Raw genomic sequence first — 15,799 nt, 5'->3', positions numbered from 1 at the left:
GTGGGCAGTGGTGAGATCCCGGATGGGAGGTAGGCAAACAGAAGAAAAGGCATGATAGAAGAGGAAACAAAGGAGGGGGTGGGGGGCAGATTAGAAGCCATATGATTCTCCCCAACAGGGGCAACACTGCCCATATGATTCTCCCCAACAGGGGCAACACTGCCCTTCACACTGAGCAAAGTACCACAATAGAGACATGCTAGCTAAACTGTAAAAAACACAACCAGTGTCCTTAACACGGAGTGAACCTTAACGGAATAATGTGAGTAGATGTTTAACTAATCTCTGCGGGAGTCTATCTCCCTGTGCAACTGCAATAGTGTGTCTGCTGCCTACAACAGGTCCCTTACATATGGTTCTCACATAACCACACTAGAAACTCAGTGCATAATCAGGAGCGAGTCCTGATCATTGTCCGCTGTTGCTTTGCATTACAAACAAATGTTCCACCAGCAGCCGGTCTAACAATGCACATGATACTGTAACAGCCAGACTACTCTGTTTCTTAAAGTTTCAACAGCTCAAACTCTCAGACTTACCCAGTATTAGTCGGGATGGATTCACTAGGTCCTTGCGTACTTTAGATAGTGCTGAGCTGTATTCAGGCAGGCATCTGCTCCCTCTCACTGTGTAGTGAGAAGGCCCCCAATCCACGAGGAATTGGCCATCAAATTCCAAACATGTCATCGATGGACAATGAAAGGTGAATTGTGTAAAATTATCCCTGCTCCACTAGCTGGTGGTGATGTCATCCCTCCTCCCATTTATGCCACAGAATGGTGCTGCCCTTGTTTGGCCACAGAGGGGTTCAAGCCAGGGGGGGGAGGCTTTTCACACTATCTTTCCTGTGCCCCTGCTCTCTTTTTTCCCCCCCCCTTTCTCCTCCAACAGAGAAGGGGAATTGTATTTGTGAGATTCAGTAGATTTGCAGCAGCCTTTTAGACCAAAGGTAAATGTATATAGAATTATACTAATGTTAGCAGTGCTTCTTTCCACTTCCAACACACAAACTGTTGTCTTGCCTGACCCAATTGTTTCTTGTCCATCTTGCGACCAACCATGTTCCCATAGAAACAAGGCAACAATGCAAGGGGAAAGTTGTTGTTGTTTTGGGAACAATGTCTGACTAGTGCCAGACCAATTCATAATTGTCTGCCCCTTGAATGCAAAGAAGTAAAACCAAATGTCGATATTTGTAGGATGCTACGGCTACAGACATATTACAGTCGCAGTTGTAAATGAGAACTTGTTCTCAATTGGCCTACCTGGTTAAATAAAGGTGAAATATTTTTTTTTTATAGATGCCAGATCCTAAGGTGGTAAGGTAAAAGTGGACTTGTACATTTTCACAACGGGATGAATTTGCTGCACCAGAAGCCCAATCCTGCAGTGGATTCAGATATTTACAGCACTGCAGTGTTCTTCATTAAAATAACAGCTCACTCACCAAGCCCTATGGGCCCTGATGAAAAGTAGTGCACTATATAGGGAATTAGGGTGTCATTTCAGACACAGACCATAACTCCTGGCTGGGAGCAACACTTGTGGTCTTAAAGTGTGATGTGTAATCATGCAAATACCACACGGATGATGTCACTGGTCATAAAACCTGTGTCACGAGGTCCTGGGTGGCCCTCACACAATCTGCCTGGCAGCTTGTCAAGCAGAAAATGCTACAGGAGTCAATGGTTGCATGACCCACCTCAAATATTTACCATTAGCTACCACTGCATTTCAGGAAAGAGTATACAAGGCTACTTCAAAGTATCCAGATAATCTTAATGAGACCAAGTTGGCGTTCCTAATGGCACGTTTTTCCCTTTATAGCAAACTACTTCTGACCAGAGCCCATAGGCCCAATTATGATATGACATATAGTTCTGCAACAAGATACTCCCCCATTCTCAGTGGTGATGATAGTGTTTAGAATATGAGCCAGGTGTCATTTCACTGATTATCGTGGCATTATGAATAAGTCCTTTAGAAGGTGACCAGCATGTTTCCTGGTGGTCAGGGCTATTCATAGCCTCTTTGTTGACAGAGGCCCATCAGTGACGGCAAAGAAGGTCCAAAACCTCCTGTGGCCAAGCTAAGCCCACAGCAGAGACTGAACTAATGTCATACCAATTACAGTTACTATAACGATCACTATAACGAATCTTCAAACAGAAAGGAAGTCACATTTGAAAATAACTCTAATTGGAATACTTTCTTCATCTGGAACAGAATTAGCTTGTTGGATTTTTTTGTTTCAGTTTAATTAACAGATATGGTCATGTCAATATATTTTAATTTAGGGAAAATATACAGTATCCATTTCCACGTACGAAGAACGACTGACTGACCTCATAGAAAAGGAGTGGGAGAGGTTCCACCATGGTGAATGAAACAAACAAAGATCTAAGTGGCTTAGCATAGTTCTCTCACTCCTCTGATGACTAACTAGCATCCTTTCACAGGTGCTCAGGGTTGTCCACTATGACATCACCTGCAGTGAATCTCTGAGATGACTGCAGCTGGGAGGAATGTGTTATCACATGGTGCTGCGAACAGAGCGGGGGAGGTCATCGGTGACGGGGGGGGGGGCAACTGGAAATCTGTGCATCAGCGAGCACAAGAGCATGCAAGTATATAGTTTGCTACAGACTCACAGACAAAGCTCACATTTATAAAGTAGAATGCTACTTTATAAAAATCTTTCAAAACTCGAAACTGAGAACCAGAGAAGGACATCTACTCACCAAATGAGTAATGCTTTTGAGGTGACAATACATTTGGAGATGGATTATAATAATTGGCATGCATTTGAATTGTGCAGAGGTCACAAGTCTTATTTCACATGTTTCTGAATGTGACCCACTCAAACAAAATATAAAACCTCCAAATCTAATATTACAACATTTCATATTTTCAACACTCCCTCTACTATTTGCCTAGAGGCTCCATCCACATAAACCTAGCTAAAGGCTTTAACTAAATGTATGTACGGTTGTTGGTCAGCATGATGTTCCCAACTTTCTTAACACTGGCCATTTCAACAAGGTAATAAGACTGAGGTCATCGGCCGTCATCTCCATGCTACGTCCGACAGACGTTAAACGTCGATTTATTCACCAGTTCACTGAACCAGCCATTCAACATGTCCTCAGCACAGAAAAACAAAGTGAATCTCAGGTTGAGAACAGGAGTAGGGTGACATTGCCCCTAGATGCTGATCGTGGGTCAGTTTTGCATTTCCCCCACTAATAGTTAAAGTTAGGATTTACTGTCTGGCAGTGTAGATAATGTCCGCAAGTAAAGGTTGACCTTCCAATTACACTGAACAGAAATATAAATGCAACATGAAAAGTGTTTGTCCCATGTTTCATGAGCTGAAATAAAAGATCCATGAAGTGTTCCCATATGCACATAAAGCTTATTTCTCTCAAACTGGGCACACATTTGTTTACATCCCTGTTAGTGAGTATTTCTCCTAAACACAGGTGCTCCTTGTGCAGGGGACAATAAAAGCCCACTTTAAAATTTACAGTTTTGTCACACCACATAAAAATAAAAAAAAATTGGCAGTACATCCATCGGGCCTCACAACCACAGACCACGTGCAACCATGCTAGCCCAGGACCTCCACTTCTTCACCTGCGGGATCATCTGAGACCAGCCACCCAGATAGCTGATGAAACTGTGGGTTTGCACAACAAAAGATTTTCTGCACAAACTGTCAGAAACCGCCTCAGGGAAGCTCATCTGTGTGCTCATCGTCCTCAACAGGGTCTTGACCTGATTTCAGTTTGGCGTCGAAACAGATTTCAGTGGGCAAATGCTCACCTTTGATAGCCACTGGCACGCTGGAGAATCCCGGTTTCAATTGTACCGGGCAGATGTCAGTATGCAAGCATTTATTTATTTTTGGTACTTTTTATCCCGTTTTTCTCCCCAATTTCATGATATCCAATTGGAAGTTACAGTCTTGTCCCATCGCTGAAACTCCCGTACGGACTCGGGAGAGGGGAAGGTCGAGAGCCATGCGTCCTCCGAAACACGACCCCGCCAAGCCGCACTGCTTCTTGACACACTGCTCACTTAACCCGGAAGCCAGCCGCACCAATTTGTTGGCGGAAACACTGTACAGCTGGAGACAGAAGTCAGCGTGCATGCGCCTGGCCGCCACAAGGAGTCGCTAGAGCGCGATGGGACAAGGACATCCCAGCCGGCCAAACCCTCCTCTAACCCGGACAACGCTGGCCCAAATGGGTCTCCCGGTCGCGGCCGGCTGTGATACAGCCTGGGGTCAAACCCAGATCTGTAGTGACGCCTCTAGTACTGTGATGCAGTGCCTTAGACCGCTGCGCCACTCGGGAGCCCCGGTGAGTGGTTTTCTAATGTGATTGTTGTGAACAGAGTGCCCCATGGTGGCGGTGGGGTTATGATATGGGCAGGCATAAGCTACAGACAACGAACACAGTTGCATTTTATCGTTGGCAATTTGAATGCACAAAGATACCGTGACGAGATCCTGAGGCCCATTGTCGTGCCATTCATCCGCCGCCATCACCTCATGTTTCAGCATGATAATGCAGGGCCCCATGTCGCAAGGATCTGTACACAATTCCTGGAAGCTGAAAATGTCCCAGTTCATTCATGGCCTGCATACTCAGATATGTCACCCATTAAGCATATTTGGGATGCTCTGGATCGACATGTACGACAGCGCATAGCCATGGGAAGTAGGGGTGCTGAGGGTGCTGCAGTACCAGTCAAAAGTTTGGACACACCCACTCATTTAAGGGTTTTTCTTTATTTTTACTATTTTCTACATTGTAGAATAATAGTGAACACATCAAAACAATGAAATAACACATATGTAATAATGTATTAACCAAAAAGTGTTAAAACAAAAGATTTTAGATTCTTCAAAGTAGCCACCCTTTTTCTTGATGACAACTTGGCACACTCTTGGCATTCTCTCAACCAGCTTCATGAGGAATGCTTTTCCTAATGACAAAAAAAAAAGAACCAAAGTAGTTCACTAAGGCCTTTCCTGGTCCTGTATTAGCGGACTGATACTGTAGACATCTGTAGCGTGTGCCAAAAAATTATCCGCCACCACATCCCCAAAATTCTTCCTGCGGCTATGTGGCAGCATTTTCCAGTTCCCGCCAATATCCAGCCATTGAAAAGGAGTCTGACAATATTCCACAGGCCACGATCAACAGCCTGATCAACTCGACTGGTTTTCTGATCCACCCCACTACATTTTTAAGGTATCTGTGACCAGTCATGTGAAATCCATAGATTAGGGCCTAATGAATTTATTTAAATTGACTGATTCTTATATGAACTGTTACTCAAAATCTTTGAAATTGTTGCATGTTGTGTTTAAATAGGCTACACCATGTGTGCATTGTTCCAAAATGCAATTAGCGGGAACACACTGTTCTGGAAAGCACACTGCATATGCCAGTGGTTTCCTGTGACAGATGAAAATATTTTCGAATTTTAGAAAGAGGGGAGATCTAAAGATGCAACAACTAGCATGGTTTGCTAATATGATTAGGATTGTCTCTTTGGCTGCTGGACAATGAAAGAGGGTTGATTTGAAAACCAATAGGACTTGATAGAAATGCTAGTTTAATAATTCCCTTAACATTTCTGTGGTCTGATTTTGGCTAGTGTACTCTTAAACAAGGTAAGACATGCTTCATAAAATGACATATAACCTCCAGGTTTTATCCAATTAAGTTTATGGTTTAATACTTTCAAAATTGTTGACTGCCTATGCTCTGATTGCAGGGTGGGTGATGTGTGCAGTGTGCAACATGCGCTGGCCAGTGGCCTCTCTCTCCACTCTTGTGAACTAACCATGCCTCGCATGTCAGAATCAAGCCTTTAAATATTAATGTTAATAATCCTACATTATATTTGTCAAACATTACTGCAGTTTAGCCTTTATGTAACTAAAAGCCTGAAAGTGTGGCTACATTTCCTGGCACCTCCCTCATATCATCATCGGTGTGGACATCACCTAGGATACACTTTAATTTTTGTACAGCTAACTGACAAAATAAAGGAAACACCAACAAAGTGCCTTGGCATAGATTCTACAAGTGTTTGGAAAGCTTTTTATACATGACCCTAGGCATAATTGCTTAACTCAGGAACCACACCTGCTTTCAATATACTTTGTATCCCTCATTTCCTCAAGTTCTCCATTATTTTGTCCGTTAACTGTACATTTATGCAAAATAGATTTGAATGTTTTTCTAATTGGCCTTTTTAGAGGCACATGTGTGTGAATTTCTAGCTCCGTTGACAGCCCTATTTCTTTATTTTAGTAGTACTCTTATTAGCCTTTTAAATCCCTGAATGACCTAGGGTCTGGAGTAGACACACGTTGGCAAATCAAAACTAAAACAAACAAAGTATATTTTGGGATGGTCATCTTCAGTTTGGGATGCTTGAAATTGCACTTCGGGACGATTCTGGGACAGTGATGAAAAAAAGTTATTCTCAAGCCCCGGGTATCTATATTCACGAGTGCTCCAGTGTATACATGTTTTGAATGGTGAAAACGAGTAAAGGTTTATGAACATTTCATAAATGTATTGCTATGTTGTGTAACTAGCAAACTATTGGATATGAGATACTAAAAACTGTTTGGTTGGCTATTTTAGCTAGACTAACATTAGCTAGCTAAGCTAGCACTGTATCTGGATCTTCCCCTTTTCAACTGCAGTTTCAGATGAACAGCACTCAGTGAGTCAGTGTCTGCCTTTCTGAAAAAGTAGCTAGTAGAGAGGTCAATGCCAAAGAGGAGAAAAGTGTAGGACAAAAGATTTTTTGGGGGAGTGCAGAGGACTAAGTAAATAAATGAATGGCTACATAGCTAGCTAGCTACATGGAATAATGTATAATAGACTGGTACTATGTAGTCAGCTAGCCAGCTATATTGCCAGACAGTAAATCAATAATTTAGCTAATAAAAGCAGAACTTAATTCATGTTAATAAGCTAACCCCATCATTGTTAAGGCCAGACATTTGTGTCATATGTGTCATATGATGGTATTTGGTCATATGATTATTGCAGGAATCAAAGACAGTGGAGAGAGAGAAAGCCCCGCCCATGTTGAGGCAGGGTAAAAACGAACAGGTCATCATGTGAGAATTTGAGTTAAGGGCACTATCAGTTAAATTCCTCATCTCTACAGTTGTTGCCTGCATTCTGATTTCATTTGATTGTCATGGCAGGGGTCAGAGAGTCAGTAGAGAGAGGGAGCGCACCGCCCATGTTGAGGCACAGGGAGAGGATGAACAGGTCATCAGGTGAGAATTTGGAATTTAAGTTAACACAAATAAAATAAAGGATTTCTACAGATTTTCAGCACCATTCTCTGCAGAGTTCCTCTGTGGAGATGGGAGAACCTTCCAGAAAGACAACCATCTCTGTAGCACTCCACCAATCAGGCCTTTATGGTAGAGTGGCTAGACGGAAGCCACTCCTCAGTACAAGGCACATGACAGCCCGCTTGGAGTTTGCCAAAAGGCACCTAAAGGACTTTCATACCATGAGAAAAAAATATTATCTGGTCTGATGAAACCAAGATTGAACTCTTTGGCCTGAATGCCGAAGAAACCTATCACCATCCCCACAGTGAAGCATGGTGGTGGCAGCATCTTGCTGTGGGGATGTTTTTCAGCGGCAGGGACTGGGAGACTAGCCAGAATCGAGGCAAAGATGAACGGAGCAAAGTACAGAGTAGAGGTCGACCGATTAATCGGAATGGCCGATTTCATAAGTTTTCATAACAATCGGAAATCGGTATTTTTGGGCGCCGACTTACCGATTTGCCGATAATTTTTTTACACCTTTATTTAACTAGGCAAGTCAGTTAAGAACACATTCTTATTTTCAATGACGGCCTAGGAACGAGGCAGAACGACAGATTTTTAACCTTGTCAGCTCGGGGGATCCAATCTTGCAACCTTACAGTTAACTAGTCCAATGCTCTAACATCATTAAACGTCTTATAAAAAACAATCAATGACTGTCATTGCTCCAATGTGTACTTAACCATAAACATCAATGCCTTTCTTAAAATCAATACACAAGTATATATTTTTAAACCTACATATTTAACTAAAAGAAATCCAGGTTAGCAGGCAATATTAACCAGGTGAAATTGTGTCATTTCTCTTGCGCTCATTGCACGCAGAGTCAGGGTATATGCAACAGTTTGGGCCGCCTGGCTCTTAGCGAACTAATTTGCCAGAATCTTACGTGATTATGACAACATTGAAGGTTGTGCAATGTAACAGGAATATTTAGACTCATGGATGCCACCCGTTAGATAAAATACGGAACGGAATAAACGTTTTGTTTTCAGGGTGATAGTTTCCGGATTAGTCAAAGGTATATGGTTTAGAGAGAAATAGTCGACGCGCTATAATTCCTGTGATAACTTGCGGCTGAATTTGAAAGGGGTTCCTTCGTTATTTTACCGTTCATGTCTTCCATAGAGAATGTCTTGATCTACTTCAAATAAGGTCTGTGTTTCGTGCAGGCTTAAACCGCCTCGACGTTTTGATACCCGTGTAAATCTCACTAGGATAAGGTAACGTTTGTCAACATATTTTCATAAATCCACTCTACAAAAAAATGTATCTTCACTTATATTTAGCCAATATTGATCAGAGTTACCTTGTCCTATGGATATCTACACAGTTATAAAATTGGCACGGTGCTGTAGGCCTACACGAAACACAGACCTTATTTTAAGTGAATCTAAAAATATCCTATGGAATAAATGAAGGAACCGCTTTTCAAATTTTACTAGAAGGTGTCATGGGAATTATGACTCGCACTTTGGTTGTCAATTCTTACCATGCCCATTATTAAAATAGGATTTCCTGCATATAGAAATTAAAGTTTGTTTTCAACATTCATCACGGGTAACTTAAACTCAATTTTTATTCAAACAGTTGAGAGTATTTGTCTCCTAAGCAGACTCTTCAGTATCATTGTCACTTCAGAGCTGTGTGCGTATTTATGTATTATATTAAGTTAAAATAAATGTTCATTGTTCATTCAGTATTGTTGCAATTGTCATTATTACAAAAATGTGTGTGTATGATATATATTTTTTTATTTATTTATTTTTTAAAACTTTTTTAAAATAAATCGGCCGATTAATCGGTATCGGCTTTTTTTGTCCTCCAATAATCGGTATCGGCATTGAAAAATCATAATCGGTCGACCTCTAGTACAGAGATCCTTGATGAAAACCTTCCAACAGGACAACGACCCTAAGCACACAGGCAAGGCAACACAGAAGTGGCTTCAGGACATGTCTTGGAATGTCCTTGAGTGGCACAGCCAAAGCCCGGACTTGAACATCTGTAAAGCTGGCTTTGATAATAGCTAGTGCCTACGCAGCCGCCTTTCTGCAGACATCTTTTAATCTTAATTCAGACTAGATATTTAGAGTGTTTGGAAAACTTCTTCAACTACATTGCCTTCAGAAAGTATTCATACCCCTTGACTTATTCAACGTTGTTACAGCCTGGATTCAAAATAAAATAAAAAAATCCTCAACCATCTACACACAATAACCCATAATGACAAAGTAAAAACATGTTTCTAAAATGTTTTGCTAATTTATTGAAAATTATATACAGAAATATCTAATTTACATAAGTATTCACACCCCTGAGTCAATAGATGTTAGAATCACCTTTGGCAGCGATTACAACTTTGAGTCTTTCTGGGTAAGTCTAAGAGATTTGCACAGCTGGATTGTACAAAATGTTCGCATTCTTAAAATAGTTATTAAAGCTCTGTCCAGTTGGTTGTTGACAATTGCTAGACTTGCCATAGATTTTCAAGCCTATTTTAAGTAAAATTGTAACTAGGCCACTCAGGAACATTCAATGTCTTATTGGTAAGCAACTCCAGTGTATATTTGGCCTTATACAACGGGTGGGTCTAATCCTGAATGCTGATTGGTTGAAAGCGCATTCCAGCCAGTGTCTATTCCACAAGTTACCACCGGCGAAATCTATAATGTTAAAATGCCTATTTACTCTGTTCCATCTGACTGCGCAATCCACTGTCTCATCAGCCCAGGCAGAGAAGTTCTGAACTTCATCTCCACTATAAAAAGCATCTAGACATTCTCACATTTCTTTTCGACTAACATTTAGTTTTCAACAGCAGAGATTTGTATAAACCTTGCTGTAGGTCTCTCCGACATTTGTAACATTGTTTCAATATTCAAATTCGATCTCCAACTGTCCCATAGTAATGAACGTGTAGGGGTCAGGAGTCAGAACGTGACAGAAAGGCAGGCAGCGTTTCTCAGCCAGTCGAAATCATGAATCAGATGGCATAATTTTTATGGATATATAGAAAAAAAGGTCAATTGGAAAAAAAGGTAAAACGAAGTGCAGCTAGTTTGCAGTCTTTCCAGCTTCAGTTTGAAGTTGTGTTAGCTGTGTTGTTGCCTTGCTCATCTGAACAGTGTCCTAATGAGAGAGCACAACACCCATGCCAATATAGCTTCCAAACACTGTCTTCTCGGGCATTATCACTTAATTGTGTTTTAGGTTATTGTCCTGGCTAAATGTGAATTTGTCTTCCAGTGTCTGTTGGAAACCAGACAACCAGGTTTTCCTCTAGGATTTTGCCTGTGCTTAGCTCTATTCCGTTTATTTTTTTATCAAACTCCCTACTCCTTGCCGATGACAAGCATACCCATAACATGATGCAGCCACCACGCTTGAGAAAATGAAGAGTGGTACTTAGTGATGTGTTGGATTTGCCCCAAACATAACGCTTTGAATTCAGGAAATAGTTCATTGCTACGTTGTTGATCAATCCTCAGTTGTCATCTATCACAGTCAACAGCCATTAAATGCTGTAAGCACCATTGCCCTCATGGTGAAAACTGAGCAGTTTCCTTCCTTTCAGGTAATGAATAACTTCACCATGCTCAAAGGGATATTCAATGTCTGCTATATTTTACCCATCTACCAATAGGTGCCTTTCTTTGCGAGGCATTGGAAAACCTCCCTGGTCTTTGTGGTTCAAATCCACTACTCGACTGAGGGACCTTTCAGATAATTGTATGTGTGGGGTACAGAGATGAAGTAGTCATTCAAAAATCATGTTAAACACTTATTTAACACATAGTACATGTGACTTGTTAGGCAAATCTTTACTCCTGAACTTATTTAGGCTTGCCATAACAAAGGGGTTGAATAAAAATGTCTAAAAACACAATTCCACTTTGACATTATGGGGTACTGTGTATAGGCCAGTGACACAAAATATAAATGTAATCAATTTTAAATTCAGGCTTTAACTAAATGTGGAAAAAGTCAAGGGGTGTGAAAACTTTCTGAATGTGTTTTTGTAAAATTTTCAGTGGACATTTTGGAAATATAGTCATTGTGTATAGAGTTGTATGGTTTGTTTAACTTTGCAATCAATGGTGTTTGTTTGGCATACATTTAAAATTCTGTTACCATGGAATTGCCCAGATACAAATGTGACCACTGAAGGTATATAAATGTCCTGAACAACATATGAACAGGCAATTCATTCTAGCACAAGTAAAACAAGGTCAATTATAAGTGACAAATGATTTGCATACACAGCGATTAATTTGGCAATGCTGGGCAGGTTTTCGCTTGTGGACGAGGTCATACACAACAGTTGTTCCTCAAATAGGAACTGGGAAATCCATCTGTTCCTTACATAAGACTACTAACCAATTAGCATGCAACCCACTGTCAAAACACTAAAATATTTTCATGTTGTGGGTAAATGGTTCAGTGAGGCATGAGGTCTTTCAATTGGGGAATGTTTTACACCTGGAGTAGAACTAGCTGTGCATAGTACTGTGTGAGCTAGCAGTGTTCTGATGGTGAGGAACCATTCATCATCATGCATTATCAGATAGACTGAGCCTTATCAGATTACTCTAGTGTTGGGTATAGATGATGTCAGTGCTCTGTCCTGACTTGCAGGTCTTGAGGTACTGTCAGACAGTCTGTGTCCCAAATGGCACCCTATTTCCTACATAGTGCAATGTTTTTGACCGTGGCCTACGGGCCCTGGTTGAAAGGAGTGCACTACATAGGGAATTGGGTACCACTGAGGCACTGTACTAGGGGGCCAGGTTAGATTTGACATCTGGATTCCACCTTTGTTATGAGCCTCATAAATTCCACCTGGGAACATCTTGCTGGTATCGGATTTTTTATCTCTTCTTCATCCTTGTTTTAAAGCTAAATGACTTAAATGTAAATGTAAATGTTAAAGCCATAGTCAAACTCAGTTGGTCTCAAAGGAGGCTAAAATGATTTGATGGGTAAATCGCAGCTCGTGACAGTTATTATATGTCTATGAAGGCAAATGGGTATCATAACTTTAACAACCATGCCATAAAAGAATGATATATTCTATGTAATACTGCCATATTACTTTAAATCATAGTTGTAGCAATGTATACTTCATCATGTCAGTACCTCTTCTACATATGTGCTGTGTCCAATAACAATTGTTAGGTCATTGTGGTCTAATGACCTAACAACTGTAACAGAGTGGCACTATCATTGTTCACTGGTTGAGTCTATTCATCACTCTATCGAGCATTGACTCTGTTCAAGCCCTTTTGAGGGGTTCTCTAGCTTGGGTGTCGACATGCTACATCTGGGCTCTGAAACTGCCTCAGCGTCTCTTTGTCACTGGGTCTTTGTCTGGTATTGTTTGGGCTTGCTTCCCCGTGTGCTCTAAATTAAAAACATTTACTGGTGCTCCCAACTGAAGGTTAGGAGCACACCATAAAATCTAGGAGCACCAGAACATATGCTTTTGGAATGAGATATAGCATATTGGACCTATATGAACTCTAGCTACTTTTGAAGCATGTTATGCTCTATAAAACGAATAACGCTCTATAAAAATGTTGATACAAAAACCTGTCATGGAATTTACAAAGTAATTCATGGAATATTAGGTTTCTACATTGTGGAAAAGTACTACATATTGAGATGTGTTACATTAAATGCTGCACTGTCTCTCTAAGAGCGTCAAGTTGTGAGTGATGACATGCAAGAGATCAGTCATTCATTGCTATGATCATTGGTCTTCTAAAGAAGCTATCCCTTTTCCTTTCTTTCTGTGCCCCCAAATGTTTAGATACAGTATACCGGTAAAGTAACCTGGTTGTTAGCTAGCTAATGAGGTATGTTTGGCCGGCAGTGTTTCTGTACTGCATGCGCAATAGCAGAGTTTGCAAAACACCACCCGATTGATACAAATCATCATATAATTCTTCCAGGTAAGCCTACTTTGCCGTTAACATTAATTTGTTTTATGGGAAAGCCTTTAGCTAACCGGCGACAAAAAGTGGTAGGCACAGGCATTGTATGAATCTGCGCTAGTTTTTTTCTCAAGGGCACTCGGAAACAACTGCATCATCATTACAACAAATATTATCTGGGTGATTTCTTTCCTGGTTGCACTGGTGCTACCAAAATGAAATGTCAGGTCACACAGCAAAATATCTAGGAGCATATGAGATCAAAATGGTCACACTTTAGAGCACTGCGGGCCTTGTGATTTGCAGAGTGCAGTGACAGATTGGCACACAACCAATTGTAACATGATGTAATAACTCATTTGCGTACTGCAGCTACCGCAAGGTGGGGGGCCCCAAACCCCAAAAATATATAAACACGTCATAAGCCATGGAAAAGTGTGTACAATAGTCATGGCAAAACATGGCAATATGTGTTGCAGTTAATTAGCTTTAAAACAGTAACATTTTCTCTGATTTATGGCAAAATGTGTAGAATAGCATGAGATTAGCTATAAAACTGCAAAAGTTATCATGGCAATGTGTAGAATTGCAGGAAATTGGCTTTAAATTCTACATTCTCTTAGCCTCATTGCAAAACGTTTAGAATAGCATGAGCTAAACTATAAAAGCTATAAGCTATAAAACTGTACATTGTTCTCTGCCCCATGGCAATATATGTAGAATTGCAGGAAGTTAGCGAAACTGCGGTACGCCACTGCACTGTACTTACACACATGGAATAAGGAACATGCAACTCTCTCTCACCTCTCCCTCTCCTGCTCCAGCAGGTTGGTGAAGTCATCACTCTTGTTCATGAAGTCTGTGTGTTTGCGTTTCTCGCTATCCAGCTCATTAACCGTGCGGCGGTGACACTTCTCGGCCAGCAGCAGCTGCTCCAGCATACGCCTGTACGTCTCGCGATGCTTTTCCTCCAGCCGGTCCAACTGATCAACATATTAGAAGGTTTTCAATGGCATCCACCATGTTTACATTCCAAATTGCACCCTATATAGTTAACTATTTTTGACCTGGGCCCATATGATAAAAATGAATTCGCTATTAGGGAATAGAGTACCATTTGGAGCACACGCCATGTCTGAGTCATTCAAACACTTATCTATCCAGTATGTTCATTAAAAACATTGACCTTTTTATCAACACTATATAGCGATTTATAGTTAATCTATATTTATTTTGATATTAACTTCTATAGCAACCTGGACTCTGGGGTAAACGTAACATGGCTAGGGTATGGGTTAAGGTTAGGAATTAGATTGTTGGAGGAAGGGTTAGCTAACATGCTAAGAAGTTGCAAAGTAGCTAAAAAGTAATAAGTAACGTAGTTGCTAATTAGCTAACATCGTCTGTGATGAGATGGCCTTATGTAACTTTCTGTCTTATGTAAGCATACCAAACATAATACAAATTTGAGTGTCCCAGATTTACATTTACTATACTATGAGACTAAACTGTCTATAGTGGTACTCACCTCTTGCATGGGCATCTCATAGACGTTGTCCCCTAGCGTTGTAGTGTTGTTGGTCAGAAGGCTGTCTCTCTGCAGGGCCTGGAGGGGTTTGATGGGGGCAGCTGAGCCGTAATGGGCCTCCAGGGCTTCGGGTCGCGGACGCTCTGACTTCAGCATGTGGATGATATCCTCTCTGGCCTACGGACACAAGGAGCAGGGGGACACGTTAGGTCACCTAAGAACCATTTACACGGGGATAAAGACAATAACATTATTACCTTCTTTATTCTCGATGACATTTGAACCACTTCAAATTGACGGATGTGGCTTTGTTATTGTGAGTAGTGACACTTGGAGGTTGCTTTTGTTTTTTAGTTGGGAAATGTGAAGATAGTATCTTCACTAGGACACAATTTCCCCCTTTAACTGTTTTAAATGTGTTGTGTGAACTATATTTGTTGAACTGGGCCCAAGTTAACCATTATTCCATACTTTATCCATGTAAATCCACTTAATCTTTCAACTACATCTCCTTCAGTTTGTTTGATAAATTGTCGGGTCTAGTTAATTGTATGCAGGAGTGTGGGCCACACCCCTAATTGGTTATTGCCCACACCTGATTGTGTTTCTCATTTAAAATGGAGGTTGAGAAGAGTTTGGGGAGTTCTTGACAATGTGGTAAGAGGCTAGACATGCGATGTATCTTAAGGGTCAAGTGTTCTTTTTGTAGCCTTTTTTATGTTGTTGTTGCATGTTCTATGTTTTATTCTCTGTGATCTGTTTTTAATAAATATTTATACATTTTTTGATAACTTTTCAGTTGTATTTTAACTTCTTATGTGATGTGTATGGCGTGACGGCCAGCTCCGTCAAAGGAAATTATTGGTAAAAGTTCAGTTTGGCTCACCAACCCTGTTCCTGGAGAGAGACCCTTCTGTAGGTTTTCGCTCCAACCCCAGTTGTAACTAA

The 15,799-nt window shown here is 40.9% G+C and overlaps 1 protein-coding gene across 5 annotated transcripts in view; it reads right to left on the bottom strand.

Annotated features, from left to right (window-relative positions):
- LOC139582258 (filamin-A-interacting protein 1-like) overlaps window positions 1-15,799 on the bottom strand; it is a 50,242-nt gene that overhangs the window by 14,614 nt on the left and 19,829 nt on the right. For 3 of the 5 annotated variants that reach the window (XM_071412256.1, XM_071412257.1, XM_071412255.1), the window contains exons 3-4: window positions 14,852-15,028; window positions 14,128-14,306 (exon numbers count right to left, since the gene is read on the bottom strand). In XM_071412256.1, coding sequence (XP_071268357.1) covers window positions 14,128-14,306; window positions 14,852-15,028 — 356 coding nt within the window. Of the gene's footprint in view, window positions 1-539; window positions 737-14,127; window positions 14,307-14,851; window positions 15,029-15,108; window positions 15,433-15,799 lie in introns of those variants that run through there. The other 2 variants (XM_071412259.1, XM_071412260.1) reach the window with 2 other exon arrangements.

The sequence above is a fragment of the Salvelinus alpinus genome, chromosome 8 (assembly GCF_045679555.1).
Source record: "Salvelinus alpinus chromosome 8, SLU_Salpinus.1, whole genome shotgun sequence".
Taxonomy (NCBI): domain Eukaryota; kingdom Metazoa; phylum Chordata; class Actinopteri; order Salmoniformes; family Salmonidae; genus Salvelinus; species Salvelinus alpinus.
Note: the sequence above shows the minus strand (reverse complement) of the source record. Positions and strands in the feature narration are given on the sequence as shown.